General features: G+C 44.6%; 1 protein-coding gene across 10 annotated transcripts in view; it reads left to right on the forward strand.

The window, feature by feature from the left end:
* The window catches only part of ATP11C (ATPase phospholipid transporting 11C (ATP11C blood group)), a 103531-nt gene that overhangs the window by 30964 nt on the left and 59756 nt on the right, over positions 1-12811 (forward strand). For all 10 annotated transcript variants that reach the window (XR_014164699.1, XM_081897226.1, XM_081897221.1 and 7 more), the window contains exon 2: positions 7844-7963. Coding sequence is in view for 9 of the 10 variants with exons in the window: in XM_081897226.1 (XP_081753352.1) it covers positions 7844-7963 (120 nt within the window). In the remaining variant the exon portion in view is untranslated. The remainder of the gene's footprint in view (positions 1-7843; positions 7964-12811) is intronic.

Genomic DNA, 12811 nt, shown 5'->3' on the forward strand with positions numbered 1-12811 from the left:
CCTACAAATGCGACCTATGAAAGTCCTGTTTTTTGTCTCTCCCTCTGTGTGTTTTGGTATGTGGGGGGGGGGGGGAGTTGTTATTTAGATCCCACCTCTCTAGGCCAAAGGCATAAGGTGAGCTACAGACTGTAAATAATAATACTTGTGTTTTCAAGTCTTCAAATTGCTATCTGTGGATTTTCTAGTTGTGAGGTTTGCAATGACCCTTTAGGGCAGGTTTATATTATCACCTGTCTGGTTGCAGACAGCAAGACTAAGGTTATAATCCTAACACCCCTTTCTGTCCCAGTTTTTAAAATTTTAAATATTGAGCTGTTTGGGTTGGTAGGATGTCTGCCTTTCCTTTTTCTTTTTGGTACGTGATTTATTTGTTTAAGGACATATGTAAGTGTTTTGCCGTGGTTTTGGGGGTGGCATGAGTTGTAATCCCGAATATTCTCAGGTTTTCTTTTGTGAGATGTGTGGTGGTTTTTCTTTTTTCTTTCTTTTTAATGCCCACAGCAGTTTCTTACTTTATTGAATGTGCTTCTGGACCATGGAAGTTTTGGGACACAGGATTAGGCTCTCCTGGGTTACCATCCCAGTCTTGGTTTGCACCCAGGACTGGTGGGGCAAGTAAGGAAGAAATTGGCCCCCCCCCCCAAATTTCTGAAAATATAAAATCAAGCAGATACCCAGGTCTGTCTCCTGGCTGATGGCATACAGGCATATTCCTTGCGAGGTAAAGAACACACGTAAGTAGAAACATAGCAGAGGTTTTTTCTTTTAGCAAAGCTGGGGATGAGTTTCAGGTGGTTAAAATAATACTAAATGGAAGCTAGCCTAGGTAACATGGCCTAGTGGTTGGGGGAAACTACACCTTTCCATGGGTCTACACATACTAGCTCCTTGAGTTTTTAGGTGATGCAAGTTTCTTGTCAAATTCTTTCACGTGGCTTAAAAAACATCAGGTCAAAAAGCCAGATCAGTTGTTTTCAAGGTAAGAGCTCACTGTTGTAAATATGATCTTCCTCCCTTTCATTAGTTTAAAAAACAAAACAAAACAGAGACACCTGCTCTGGAGTCTTTTGTTTTCCTTCTTGAGAGCTTTTTGGCGGAGTGCCTGTTTCTATGAAAATCGGACCCTTTTAACTCAGAGGAGGGAAGCCTTTGCGTGAGTGACCTGTGTGTTTTACAGATCTTTAAATATTCAACTTCCTGTTCGTTTTACTTGTTCCTCTGATGCTTTTTCTTGTGCGGGTGTAGAATGAAGGTCAAGATTACAGTTCCTGCTCTCATTATTGCAAACTGTTGCATTCAGTGAAGCCTTTTCTGTTGGTTGGAACTGGGCTTAGAAAGATGTTTTAGCACTAGAATTTAGGGGATGTAGAAAGCCGCCGAATGCCAGGTTATGGTACTTGCTCATAGGGGGCAGGTATGCATGCAAAATATTGTCTACTCAGGGCTGTCTTAAGCATATGCGGCGCTGGGGTGCAAAGATCCACCCGGTGCGACCCCCCCAGGTTTCCCAGTCCCAGGCGCGCTGTAGGGCAGAGCTGGCCTGCCACCTTAGCATCTCGCTCGCCCCCCAAACTTGTGACGCAGAGAGCCTGCCATGGCACTCCAACCAACGGGCGGGCTCTTCCCCGGACTCAACTCTTGGGCCCCAGACTCTCAGCCTGTCGCCTCTTAGAGCCAGGCACTCAGGTGTCCTGCACCCCAGGCACCTATGGGTAAGACGGCCCTGTGTCTACTCCAGCCTTTTTGACCTGGCACCCTCCAGATCTTTCAGACTGATGCATGGTCAAGCCAGCATCACTAATCAGGGGTGACCCAGCCGAAGTAGAGCACTTACTTGCCTCTTTACTTGGAAAGAAGTACCATTGACTATAATAGGCATAAGTTTTCTGAGAGTGTGTCATCTTCATGGTTGCTTCAACACAAACTTCAACTCTTCCACAAAGATCAGTGGGAGGCATTTTTGTTCTAGTGTATTCTAGAGGATTTTGGGTGCGTTCAGATGTGGCAAATGTTGCATTAGTTTCCCTAGTTGTCCTGTTTTCTAACAATGTTGCTTTTGTACTTAAGTACCTGGTGTGCTGTGGAATTTTGGCTTTTTGACAAATACACTGGCATGCTGTGCTAAATTTCATTTTCACCAGTATTGTGGCACAGCAATGACCTTTCCGCACATGTGTGCTCTTTCCCCCCTATGATTTCCTCATGAAAACAGGAGGTAACTGTATGCCAGCATCCCACCCCAAATTTTTCAGTTGTCTCCTGGGATTTTCCACGTTAAAAGGGCTACAAATGGATTATTTCTGGAATCAAATTAGAGCTAAATGTGTGCTATATTCCATTAGTTTTCCTGGTGGTTTTTGTGCCATGTGAAAGCCCAGATACAATGCAGAAATGAACAGCTAGGAAATGTTGGGGAAATGGAACAAACTTTTGTTTGAATAACTCAGGCAATATAAATGCCTTAGTGATGAATTTATACTGGGCAAGTCCACACACCACTTTGCTTTATTAGTTCTGTAATATTCCAATGTTACCTCAATTGTCTGGAGGAGCACACTTGCACTATAACAGAAAAAAGTAGCAAGGAAAACTCCTGGAACACGTACAGCATGAAAAGTTGCATAATTTCAGCTATGGAGCATACATTGATAGGAAATAAAGCAGTATGCACACCTGGAAAATTTTGCAGGTGCAAACAGTATTGAAAGGATCACTTATAACTCCCCCAATACCATCATTACCATAAATAATCATTAACTAGCAATAAAAAGTGGCCTCAGAAGGTACCCTTAAAAATGCTTAATGCTGGTTGAATCATGCCCTCTGCATTGACCGAAGTGGTCAAGTGGACACGTGTGGAGTAGGGCGATCTCGGAGGTAAACTGGTCCCAAGTTTTTAAGGGGTTTATATACTAATAGTATCTCCTTGAACCTGGTAAATTCTTTATATCTACCAACTTCAGGATTTTGAGCTAGCAGATATGGGCAGTTCTGCTTTAAGGTGCATTTCCTATAAAGTATGAACAACGAAACAGATGTGTGTTTTTTTCTGGGAAATGTCATTTGCCTTGAAATGTACCTAAATGTATTGTGAAACTTGTTGGGAAAGCTATTTAACTATTTGCACAGGGAACAGTTGGCTCAACAGAATGACCACCGCTTTGATCCTTCCAAATCCTCTTTCTTCAGAACAACTGGTTGTCCGGGTGAATTATGAGATTTCTCAAAAAAATATTCCATTAGCTGCTTTTGACTTGAAATACTGGAATTGTACTCTATGGCACTGCAGTGTGTTTCAGTGAACTCTTGTAATGCATAAAATAACCTGGCAAACGAGGTTGGTAACACTGGCCTCTTGCTCATTTCAGATGAGTTCAGGCTATAGACAAGATTTGAACTGGAATGATTTTGTCCAGAGTAAGTCTGGTTAGGAAGGAGAGAGCCATGAAAGCAGCCTCTGCCAAGCTAGTGCCCTCCAGATGTTTTGAACTGCAACTCACATCAGCCTTAAGCAGAGGTTGGATGGCCATCCGCCATCTTTGATTTAGTTGAGACTCCTGCATTGTAGGAGCTCTATGATTCAGTGGTACAATCATGGATGTGCCCAAAGAGGCCACACCCTGCAACATTGTGGAGTGACTCGAGTTTTTGTGCTGTCTCTAAGCCGGACACAGAGACACGTCCCAGTTATAAGCACTATATAATAGCCTGTTCAGACAGTCCATATTTGTCTGAAGGTAGTAATAATAGTAATAATTAAGGTATACTTCAGATATAGGCATGTATTTGAGCCATTCAAGCCATTCGATATTTGGTAGAATTGTTAACAAATCTGTAATTGTGGCTCAATCCTCTTTCATTCGATGCTGCTCTCTTGGGGCAAAGGCTGGGGGACATGTGGGCCTTTATCCCCTTAAGCGGGTCTCTCCCTGCCCTCTGGGCTCCCAAATTCTTTTCAGTCTTGTAAACACCTGGGGTTGGATTACTTTGTGGAAAGGGTCAGTCCTTGGTCAGCCCTCCACTCCAAATAAAAGCTTTGGACTCCAAATAAAGGCTGGACTTTAAAAAATAATAATCCATATATACTGGTCTTCGGAGTACATAGTGCGCTCAAGATTTGACTTGCATCTCATAGCTTTGGGGATTATCCTCATGTGTTTCAGAGTCACTCTGTGTCCTTCCGATTTGACTTGTCATTCAGGGCCAAACTAGATCTGTTAAAAATTGTGCTCATTCTTCCACCATATTCAGTATAATGGAGAATCTTTTAAAAAAGCCTGCTACAACACAACTTCTTCTTCTTCGTCGTCTTCGTCTTCGTCTTCGTCGTCTTCTTCTCTTTTCCCCACAGAAGTTGTTGAAATACATAAACCTCAGAATGGATTAAGCTTGATACATCCAGGGGTGTGTGTCTCTCTCTATGTGTGTGTGTGCACAGGACATTTTTAAAGTTTGATTTTAAAAACAAAGCAAAGGGAAAATGTGTAACCTTTCCGCTTTCTGCCTGAACTGGATATAGTTCTCCCCTTGTGAGAGGATGAAGCCTGCCAGATTTCATAGAATCATGGAATCATAGAGTTGGAAGAGACCACAAGGGCCATCGGGTCCAACCCCCTGCCAAGCAGGAAACACCATCAGAGCACTCCTGACATATGGTTGTCAAGCCTCTGCTTAAAGAACTACCGTATTTTTCCATGTATAAGACTAGGTGTTTTTCCTGAAACATTTTCTTAAATCAGGGTCCCCCAAAATAGGGGGGGCGTCTTATACAGTGGTGCCCCGCAAGACGAATGCCTCGCAAGACGGAAAACCCGCTAGACGAAAGAGTTTTCCGTTTTGGAGGTGCTTCGCAAAACGAATTTCCTCTGGGCTTGCTTCGCAAGACGAAAATGTCTTGTGAGTTCCTGCGGGGTTTTTTTTCTCCCCCCCTTTTCCCAAGCCGCTAAGCCGCTTAACAGCTGATCCGCTAAGCCGCTTATCAGCTGATCCGCTAAGCCGCTAATAGCGCTAATCCGCTAAGCCGCTAATGGGCTTGCTTTGCAAGACGAAAAAACCGCAAGACGAAGAGACTCGCGGAACGGATTCTTTTCGTCTTGCGAGGCACCACTGTACATGGGGGCGTCTTATAGATGGAAAAATACAGTATCTTCTGTGGTTCTGCTGCAAGGACAGGCTTTTCCCCAGTTTTGCAATCACAGGTCTACGGGGTGGTAAGAGAGCATGGATCCTCAGGAAAGATGGGCAGCAAAGTATCACTCCCTCCAGCAAAGAGCCTGTTACCCAAAGGGTAGATGTTTGGGGGCAGGCTTCTCCAGGACAGCCCCCCATCCCTGGATTTTTAGGAATCACAGCCTGTTCTCTCTCTCTCTCTCTCTCTCTCTCTCTCTTTGAGAGAGAGATCTCTTCTTTGACCATGAATGATGAAAAAAGATCATGTATCCCTAAGGAATACAGTGGTGGAGGGGAAAGTATTGCCCTGATTCACCATGTACAGTGGTACCTCGTGTTACAGACGCTTCAGGTTACAGACTCCGCTAACCAAGAAATATTACCTTGGGTTAAGAGCTTTGCTTCAGGATGAGAACAGAAATCGTGCTTCGGCAGCGCAGCAGCAGCAGGAGGCCCCATTAGCTAAAGTGGTGCTTCAGGTTAAGAACAGTTTCAGGTTAAGAATGAATTAAGTACGTAACCAGAGGTACCACTGTAATTCAGAGGCTGTGCACACCCCAAGCACGCACATCTGCATGCAACATATAATTTGGCATTTATTCAGCTCCTGGCAAAGCTTTGTTCATGGGCTGGACAAGCAGCCTTCCACAATGAATTGAAGACCAGGGTTGCAGTTCTTCTTTGCTGTTCAGTGCACCCCTGAAGATGTTTTGAATGGTAAATGTACTGCCAGGCTTATGGCTGCGTCGAGGCCAGGGAATAGTTAGGTTTGGAAGGATTTTCCATTTTATTTCCATCTTCCCCTGTGTGTACTCCCGAAAGAGAGTTTGGGAGGAAGGAAACAGAAATGTGAATTTGCTCTAGAAGCCTCATGGTCCTGGATCATTTTTTATGTCAAGGTCTCTGTACAGAAACTCTCCGATCCAACACTGGATGCTCCTGGGAATTTCCAGTACAAAGCTCTGGTCAATGATGGATATGTACCTCCAGTTGCATTAATGCTATTTTTAAACTCTCGTCCTCCCCTTCAATAGGAGGAAAATCCTCTCCTTACTACTTGATTATGAGCAAGGTTTTTCCACACTGGAAGGAATGAAAAAGGTTGGGTGTGTGACTATCGGAGCTCGGCATATAAAATGCTCTGGAGTATTATCCAATCTCACATCAGTTGATTGTGTTGTATGTGCTTTTTTTGCCGTGACCTACTTTTCTAAAAGTTCTTGCGTGGTCTTCTACATCCTTCTTTGTTTTCCTATTGTTGGAGAAGGTAGATTGGATGGAATGGACTATGAATTGGATCCGGTATGTTCTTAACCGGGTTTGTCTTTTCTTTTTCATTTTAGGTGGCATATTTTATTTTATTTTGTATTCTATTCTATTCTATTCTATTCTAAACTTTTAAAAAAGGAACTTTCACCCACCACGAGCTTGCCTGGCCCCAAATATGCCTGTTGCAGGAGATTGTGGGAGACAGAGGTTCCGTCTTGCGCCTAAGATTGAGGGGGCCTGGTGTGTGTTGAGTTGTGTCATGTGTGCAATGTGCGCCATACGTCATATGCTTGGTGACATCACATCGTTGGGAGGAGGCCGCTCATGGAGCCCAGCATGGCACTGCTTCCTCTCTTGCGCTCAGGAGGAGCCAGTCGCTTGGCACCAGCCTCTTCTTTGCCATCCGATATTGAGGGGGCCGAAGACTCCTCCGCCCTTGGGAGTTGATGCGCCTGGTGGGATGTGTTTGGGGGCCTTGCTCTCTTCAGCATGAGTTCTGTGGGATGTACCTAGTGCAGCTGCATTCTGCTGCGGGAGATTAGCTGCCCCTAAAGGGGTATGTTGGTTTCTTGTGGTCTTCTCATTGGAGAACCTCTGATAAGGTTGGAAGAACTCCAGGACTCCCTGGAGCATGCTGGAAATCATCATTTGCAGAAGATTCTCCCTTAGGAATCAACTTGTTTTCCTGTTGGAAGACCTGCACTGTGTTGTTCCTCCATTTCTTGGTGCCTTCAGAAGGAAGGGACCATTGAGTGGTCTAATTCTGGGAACTCCCAGGAATGTTTGTTTGCTCCCATGTTAAGATTTGGATAGCATCGAAACGCTGGCTTTCAGTTTTACCCCAAAGCTCTCCAAGTTACTAATTGCTGCTTTGCTTCAACAGTTACTCTTAACGTTTTTGTTGTTACTCCTGCCGCATCGCTGTACCCAAATGTGGTTTTTTATTATTTTTATTCTATGCTAATTACTTGTTTCATACTGTTATCTGCCTTGTGGCAGGATATAATGTTTTAAATGAATGAAATAGGTAGCTGGGATATAACTTTAGGAAAACAGCAGCATATGTACATTGTGTACTGCCAGCTCTGAATAGAGTTGTTCTGTGCGTTTGGAATGTTAATTTCTTTTTGTGGGACACACGTCCTCTGCACATCTGTGTAATTTCACTGACTAACATTAGGAGCGGCTCCCCAAATGCACGAATGAATTGTGTGCGTGGAGGGGCCCCTGGCATCCAGTGAATGCCACAAGCCCTTGGGAACATGGAAGTTCCATGTTGTTAATGAGCCCATAGGCTATTGACCCGGGGCACCGAGGGTGCAGAATTCCACAGGCACAGAAGCCTGCTTTGCAATATGTTTGGGGGCCTGTGACTTTAACCATTTTCCTCTTCTATTTGCAGCTTGTCGGGGAAGAGAAACGTGTTGGGACACGAACTGTCCTTGTTGGCCACCATCCGCTTCCCACGCCAGAGGCTTACATTCCGCAGAAGTTCTGCTCTAACCAAATAGTCTCTTCCAAGGTACGTTTGCCACATGAATGCTGTTGCGGGAATGGCATGCGAGCTTTTGACAATTCATGTGAGCACCGTAATAACCATGCTTTAATTGCTGCACCGGCCCACCCGACCTGTTTTTAGCTTCACAACAACCCTGCAGAGTATTTTAGGCAGAAGGGACGTGGCCGGCCGAAGGTCACCCAGCGAGCATCATGGAAGAGTGGAGCAGGTTCTCCTGGTCCTTCATGGTTTAGAGACTCTGCTCATAACCTGCAGTACTTAGATCCTGTTCAGGTTACAGTTCTACTCCAGAGTGTGCCGTCAGCAAAAGTAATTTTGTGTTCTGTTACTTTTCCCACAGACTTGTTTTGAACTTGGGAATCACTCTGACCATCATTAACCTTATGACTTGATAATGAGTTATGAAGATCACTCGCAAGCTGTGCCTGGTTTTTGTTCGGGTGGGCTTATACTTTGTTAGTGATCCAGCTCATCCACCAGGTCCTCCAGGCATAACAAGAAATCTGTTGCAAAAAGGCAGTCTGTGAGACCCTTTATCAGTCTGGTGCACTTATTCTGCTGCTGTTTTGCAGCTCTGTTTGTTACAGCTAAGAATAAAACCTATGCATGAAGGAACTCTTTCCCAATCCCACAAGGTGTTCCAGTTTTAGAACTGCATGAAACACAAAAGACCCGTAGTTCCTCTTTTGTAGCTTCCTCTGTCTGGCACAAGTAGCCCAGCTAATGGCTTTATTACATTTACGAGTGGGAACTCCAGTAAAATGGCACAGAGGGTATTGTCCGGTGTTCCAGGTAACCAACCGTATTTTCTTCGAAGACATCTCATCCGGTTATTATTGCTATTTGATAAATTTGTATGCTGCTCTTCATCCAAAGATCCAAGGGTGGTTTGCAAGACAAAAATACAAAATGATAATTCGAAATACATAATGGAACAACAACAGCAACAACAACAAAAACCCCAATAACCCCGCTCCCACAAATACGTTCAAAAAGCCATAGAAAGTTAATCAGCTGAACACCTGGTTGAAGAGGAACGTTTTTGCCTTCTGCCTAAAGATATGTAACGAAGGCGCCAGACAAGCCTCCATGGGGAAAGCCTTCTGTGAACAAGGAGCCACCACAGAAAAGGCCCTTCTTGAGTTGTCACCCTCCAAACCTCTCCTGGAGGAGGTGGCACATAAAGAAGGGCCTCAGATGATGGGTAGCAGGGTCTGGGTATGGAGAGAGGGGGAGTCCTTGAGCTATTGCACTTTGCTCTCTTACACACAGACACACACAGAGTTTTCTGGCTCCCCCCCGCCCCGCCCCAATAGACACTGAGCATGGTCAGTCCTCATTGAACAGTTGTGTTGTTGTTGTTGTTATTGTTATTTTGTCCCCTTGGCTTTTTCTTTCTTGCTTCTTCTTCACCCTTTGGGATTTTTGCTGATCCAACCTCCTCGTTTTCTCAGCCACAGTTCCTCCAAGCACCCGCCATCTGCGCGTGCCGTTACAGGGGGTCATATATAGAACCATTTTGAAGCGCTGAAGCTGGTGAAATACAAAATGATTGTGAATTATACAAGGAGAGCTTGGATAAAATATTAGGGTCGACAACCCTAAATATTTTTTTATTGTGCACAAATCTCCGTTTCTTCTGTGCAGCAATATTTGCAAAGCAGAATGAAAGCATAAATTGCACCCAAGCTTCAATTTTTTATTTTTGTTTTTTAAAAAGAGCTAATGCAAACCAGGCAAGGCACAGCGCAAGCTGCACCTCTTGAATCTTTTAATATATTTACTGTTGCATTGACTGGGAAGTCTTGCTCTCATTGTGTGTAGCTCGGAAGGTGGAACAAAAGGCAGCAGTTTTTCCAAGCCAGGAAAGCAGGTGGCTGCTATCAGCGGGCAAAAGGGGAGTTGCGTAAAACATCGTGACAACCTCCGCTAGTGGTTGACATTCAGCAGATTCTGTTCATCAACTGCTGTATGTTTCATGTGCCTTTTGTGTGCTGGGAAAAGGTCGGGTTCCCATACCGCTTTCTCTGCTCTGCAAAGCATCCACCTGCACTTTTCACGTGGTCTCGCAAAATGATTCAGTGCAAACTCAGCTTCCCCCACTTGCCATTTAGCGGACGAGCCTGATTTGGGGGGGGCTTTCTTGTGGGTGTGGAGCTCCTGGTGCTTGCTGGATCAATTCAGAAGCTTGTCCTTTGAGTGGTGAAAGTCCTGGGCTGTGCAGTAGGCAGATGAGAGGATTGACCCTGGAGCTTGACCAACGTAGGAAAGGTTGTCCTTGCCAAGGCAGTACCCCGGGCTGACAAGAGGAGAGTCAGCGGCTACTCTCGATGGACACAGTCATTCCAGCCCTTGGAATCTGTTTACAAGGGAGATGCCTCAACCTGCTGCCCTAATGTCTCGCTGTATGGGGTGGCGGATCATGGAGCTATTGGTTCTGGGTTCTAGCCCTTGCAGTTCCAGACAGTAGTGCAGAGCTTTCCAAACTGTGTGTCATGACACATTAGCGTGTCGGCTACAGTGTGTAGGTGTGTCGCACAAATGTTCCCCACACTCCTCCTGGGGCTGGAAAGGGGTTAATTTAACCTCCAGTTTGCTGGTAAAACTGAATTACTATGTCGTGAAATATGCTTGTCTAAAAAGTGTGTCGCCAACAGGAAAAGTTTGGAAAGCTCTGCAGTAGCACAAGAGAGGAGTTGTTGTTGTTGTTTATTAAATCTGTATACCACCCTTCATCCATACATCTCAGGGCAGTTCACATAATATAATAATAATAATAATAATAATAATAATAATAATAATAATAATAATAATTTTTATTTGTACCCCGCCCTCCCCACCAGAACTGGGCTCAGGGCAGCTAACACCAATAAAATTACAATAAAACATAATAGGAAACAAAAAACACCAACAAAAAACCCAGTTAATTAAAATACGGGTTAAAATACAATTTAAAATGCAGCCTGATTTTAGTAGTAGCCCATAAATCAAAACCATAAGGGGAGGGAAACATAAGGGTCAGACTGAGTCCAAACCAAAGGCCAGGCGGAACAGCTCTGTCTTCCAGGCCCTGCAGAAAGATGTCAAGTCCCACAAGGCCCAAGTCTCTTGTGACGGAGCGTTCCACCAAGTCGGGGCCAGTACTGAAAAGGCCCTGGCCCTAGTTGAGACCAATCTAACCACCTTGCGGCTCGGGACCTCCAAAGTGTTGTTATTTGTGGACCTTAAGGTCCTCCGCAGGACATCCCAGGAGCCATAGGCACAAGGGACCAAGATAAAAACACAAACTACAGAATAAAAACAAGAACGAAAACGAAAGAAAACAGTAACCCCCTTCCACGAAAGGGCCACATTAAACCAAAGAAACACAACACACAAAACAACCAGCCCTAGCAATGATTACTTTTGCTGTCAGGTCTCCACTGCACCTGTATTTGGCTGGCCTAGGAAGCTTTTTTAATTCCTCTTATGGCCGATTTAAAACCAGCCAGAGCATGGGTTAGTCCATTAGTTCATGTATTGCATATATATCCCAACTTCCTCACACACCCCAGAACTCAAAAGTGGCACACCCCCTCCTTTGTTAATTCCCACAACCACCCTGTGAGGAAGCCACGGCTGAGAGGCAGTGACTGGCTCTAGGTCAACCCAGGGAGCTTCATGGTCGAGTGGCGATTTGAACCCTGGTCTCCCAGGTCCTGGCCTAACACTCTTAACTGCTGTGCCACCCTGGCTCTCACTGCACTGTGAGGGAGGCCACAACATTTCTGAAGGCTATACTATTGATCAGTAGCTTGAGAAGACCCGAACGGGTTGGGATTCTGTAAGCCAGTGGACATCCCTTCCCACTGTCTTGGTATTTTTGAGGCAAAGGAGGAGCCAAGAGGTTGTATCAAATGCATACCTTGCCAGAGCAATATGTTTGGCAGCCTTTCGTTTCGAACCAAGCGACTGAAGACACGGTGCATTTTGCCATTACGTTTGGAAGCACTTTCTGATATTTAAGTCCTGGTTCTTCTTCAGCAATGCAGAGGCAGTAGCTGGCCCTCAAGGCTGCCTTCTCCACCTCACCTTATTTCAAGCTGGCTTGTGTGTGCGGGAGAGACAGGGAAAATGCCGCCCCCTTCACATCTCTTGTTTCTGGCACTAGAATTTTTGAGTGGGGTTATGCGCCGAACCTTTTGCAAATGCTGGCGTAAGACCCACGGGACACGGCTCATAGAAATGAAAGGAGGAAAACCAACGTTTCTGAGTGGGTAGCAAAGCAAGCTCTTCACGGAGCAAGATGCTTATTTCTTTCCGTTGGAAATGACACCAATGGGGTGTGTGGATGTGTGTGCATGCGTGCCCATTATAATTGTTTGCCTCTTTAAATCCACCCATTTTATATTTATAGACAGAGATGATAGATAGATAGATAGATAGATAGATAGATAGATAGATAGATAGATAGATAGAGATAGATATAGATAGATAGATAGATAGATAGATAGATAGATAGATAGATAGATAGATAGATGATAGATAGATATAGATAGATAGATAGATAGATAGATATAGATAGATATAGATAGATAGATAGATAGATAGATAGATAGATAGATAGATAGATAGATAGATATAGATACATACATACATACATACAGTGGTACCTCGCAAGATGAATGCCTCGCAAGACGAAAAACGCACAAGACGAAAGGGTTTTTCGTTTTTTGAATTGCTTCGCAAGACGATTTTCCCTATGGGCTTGCTTTGCAAGACGAAAACGTCTTGCGAGTTTGCTTCCTTTTTCTTAAAGCCGTTAATACCCAGGGAATCCGCGCTCCGCAAGACGAAAGAATCGCAATACAA

This window comes from Podarcis melisellensis (genome assembly GCF_964234715.1).
Source record: "Podarcis melisellensis genome assembly, chromosome: Z".
Taxonomy (NCBI): Eukaryota; Metazoa; Chordata; class Lepidosauria; order Squamata; family Lacertidae; genus Podarcis; species Podarcis melisellensis.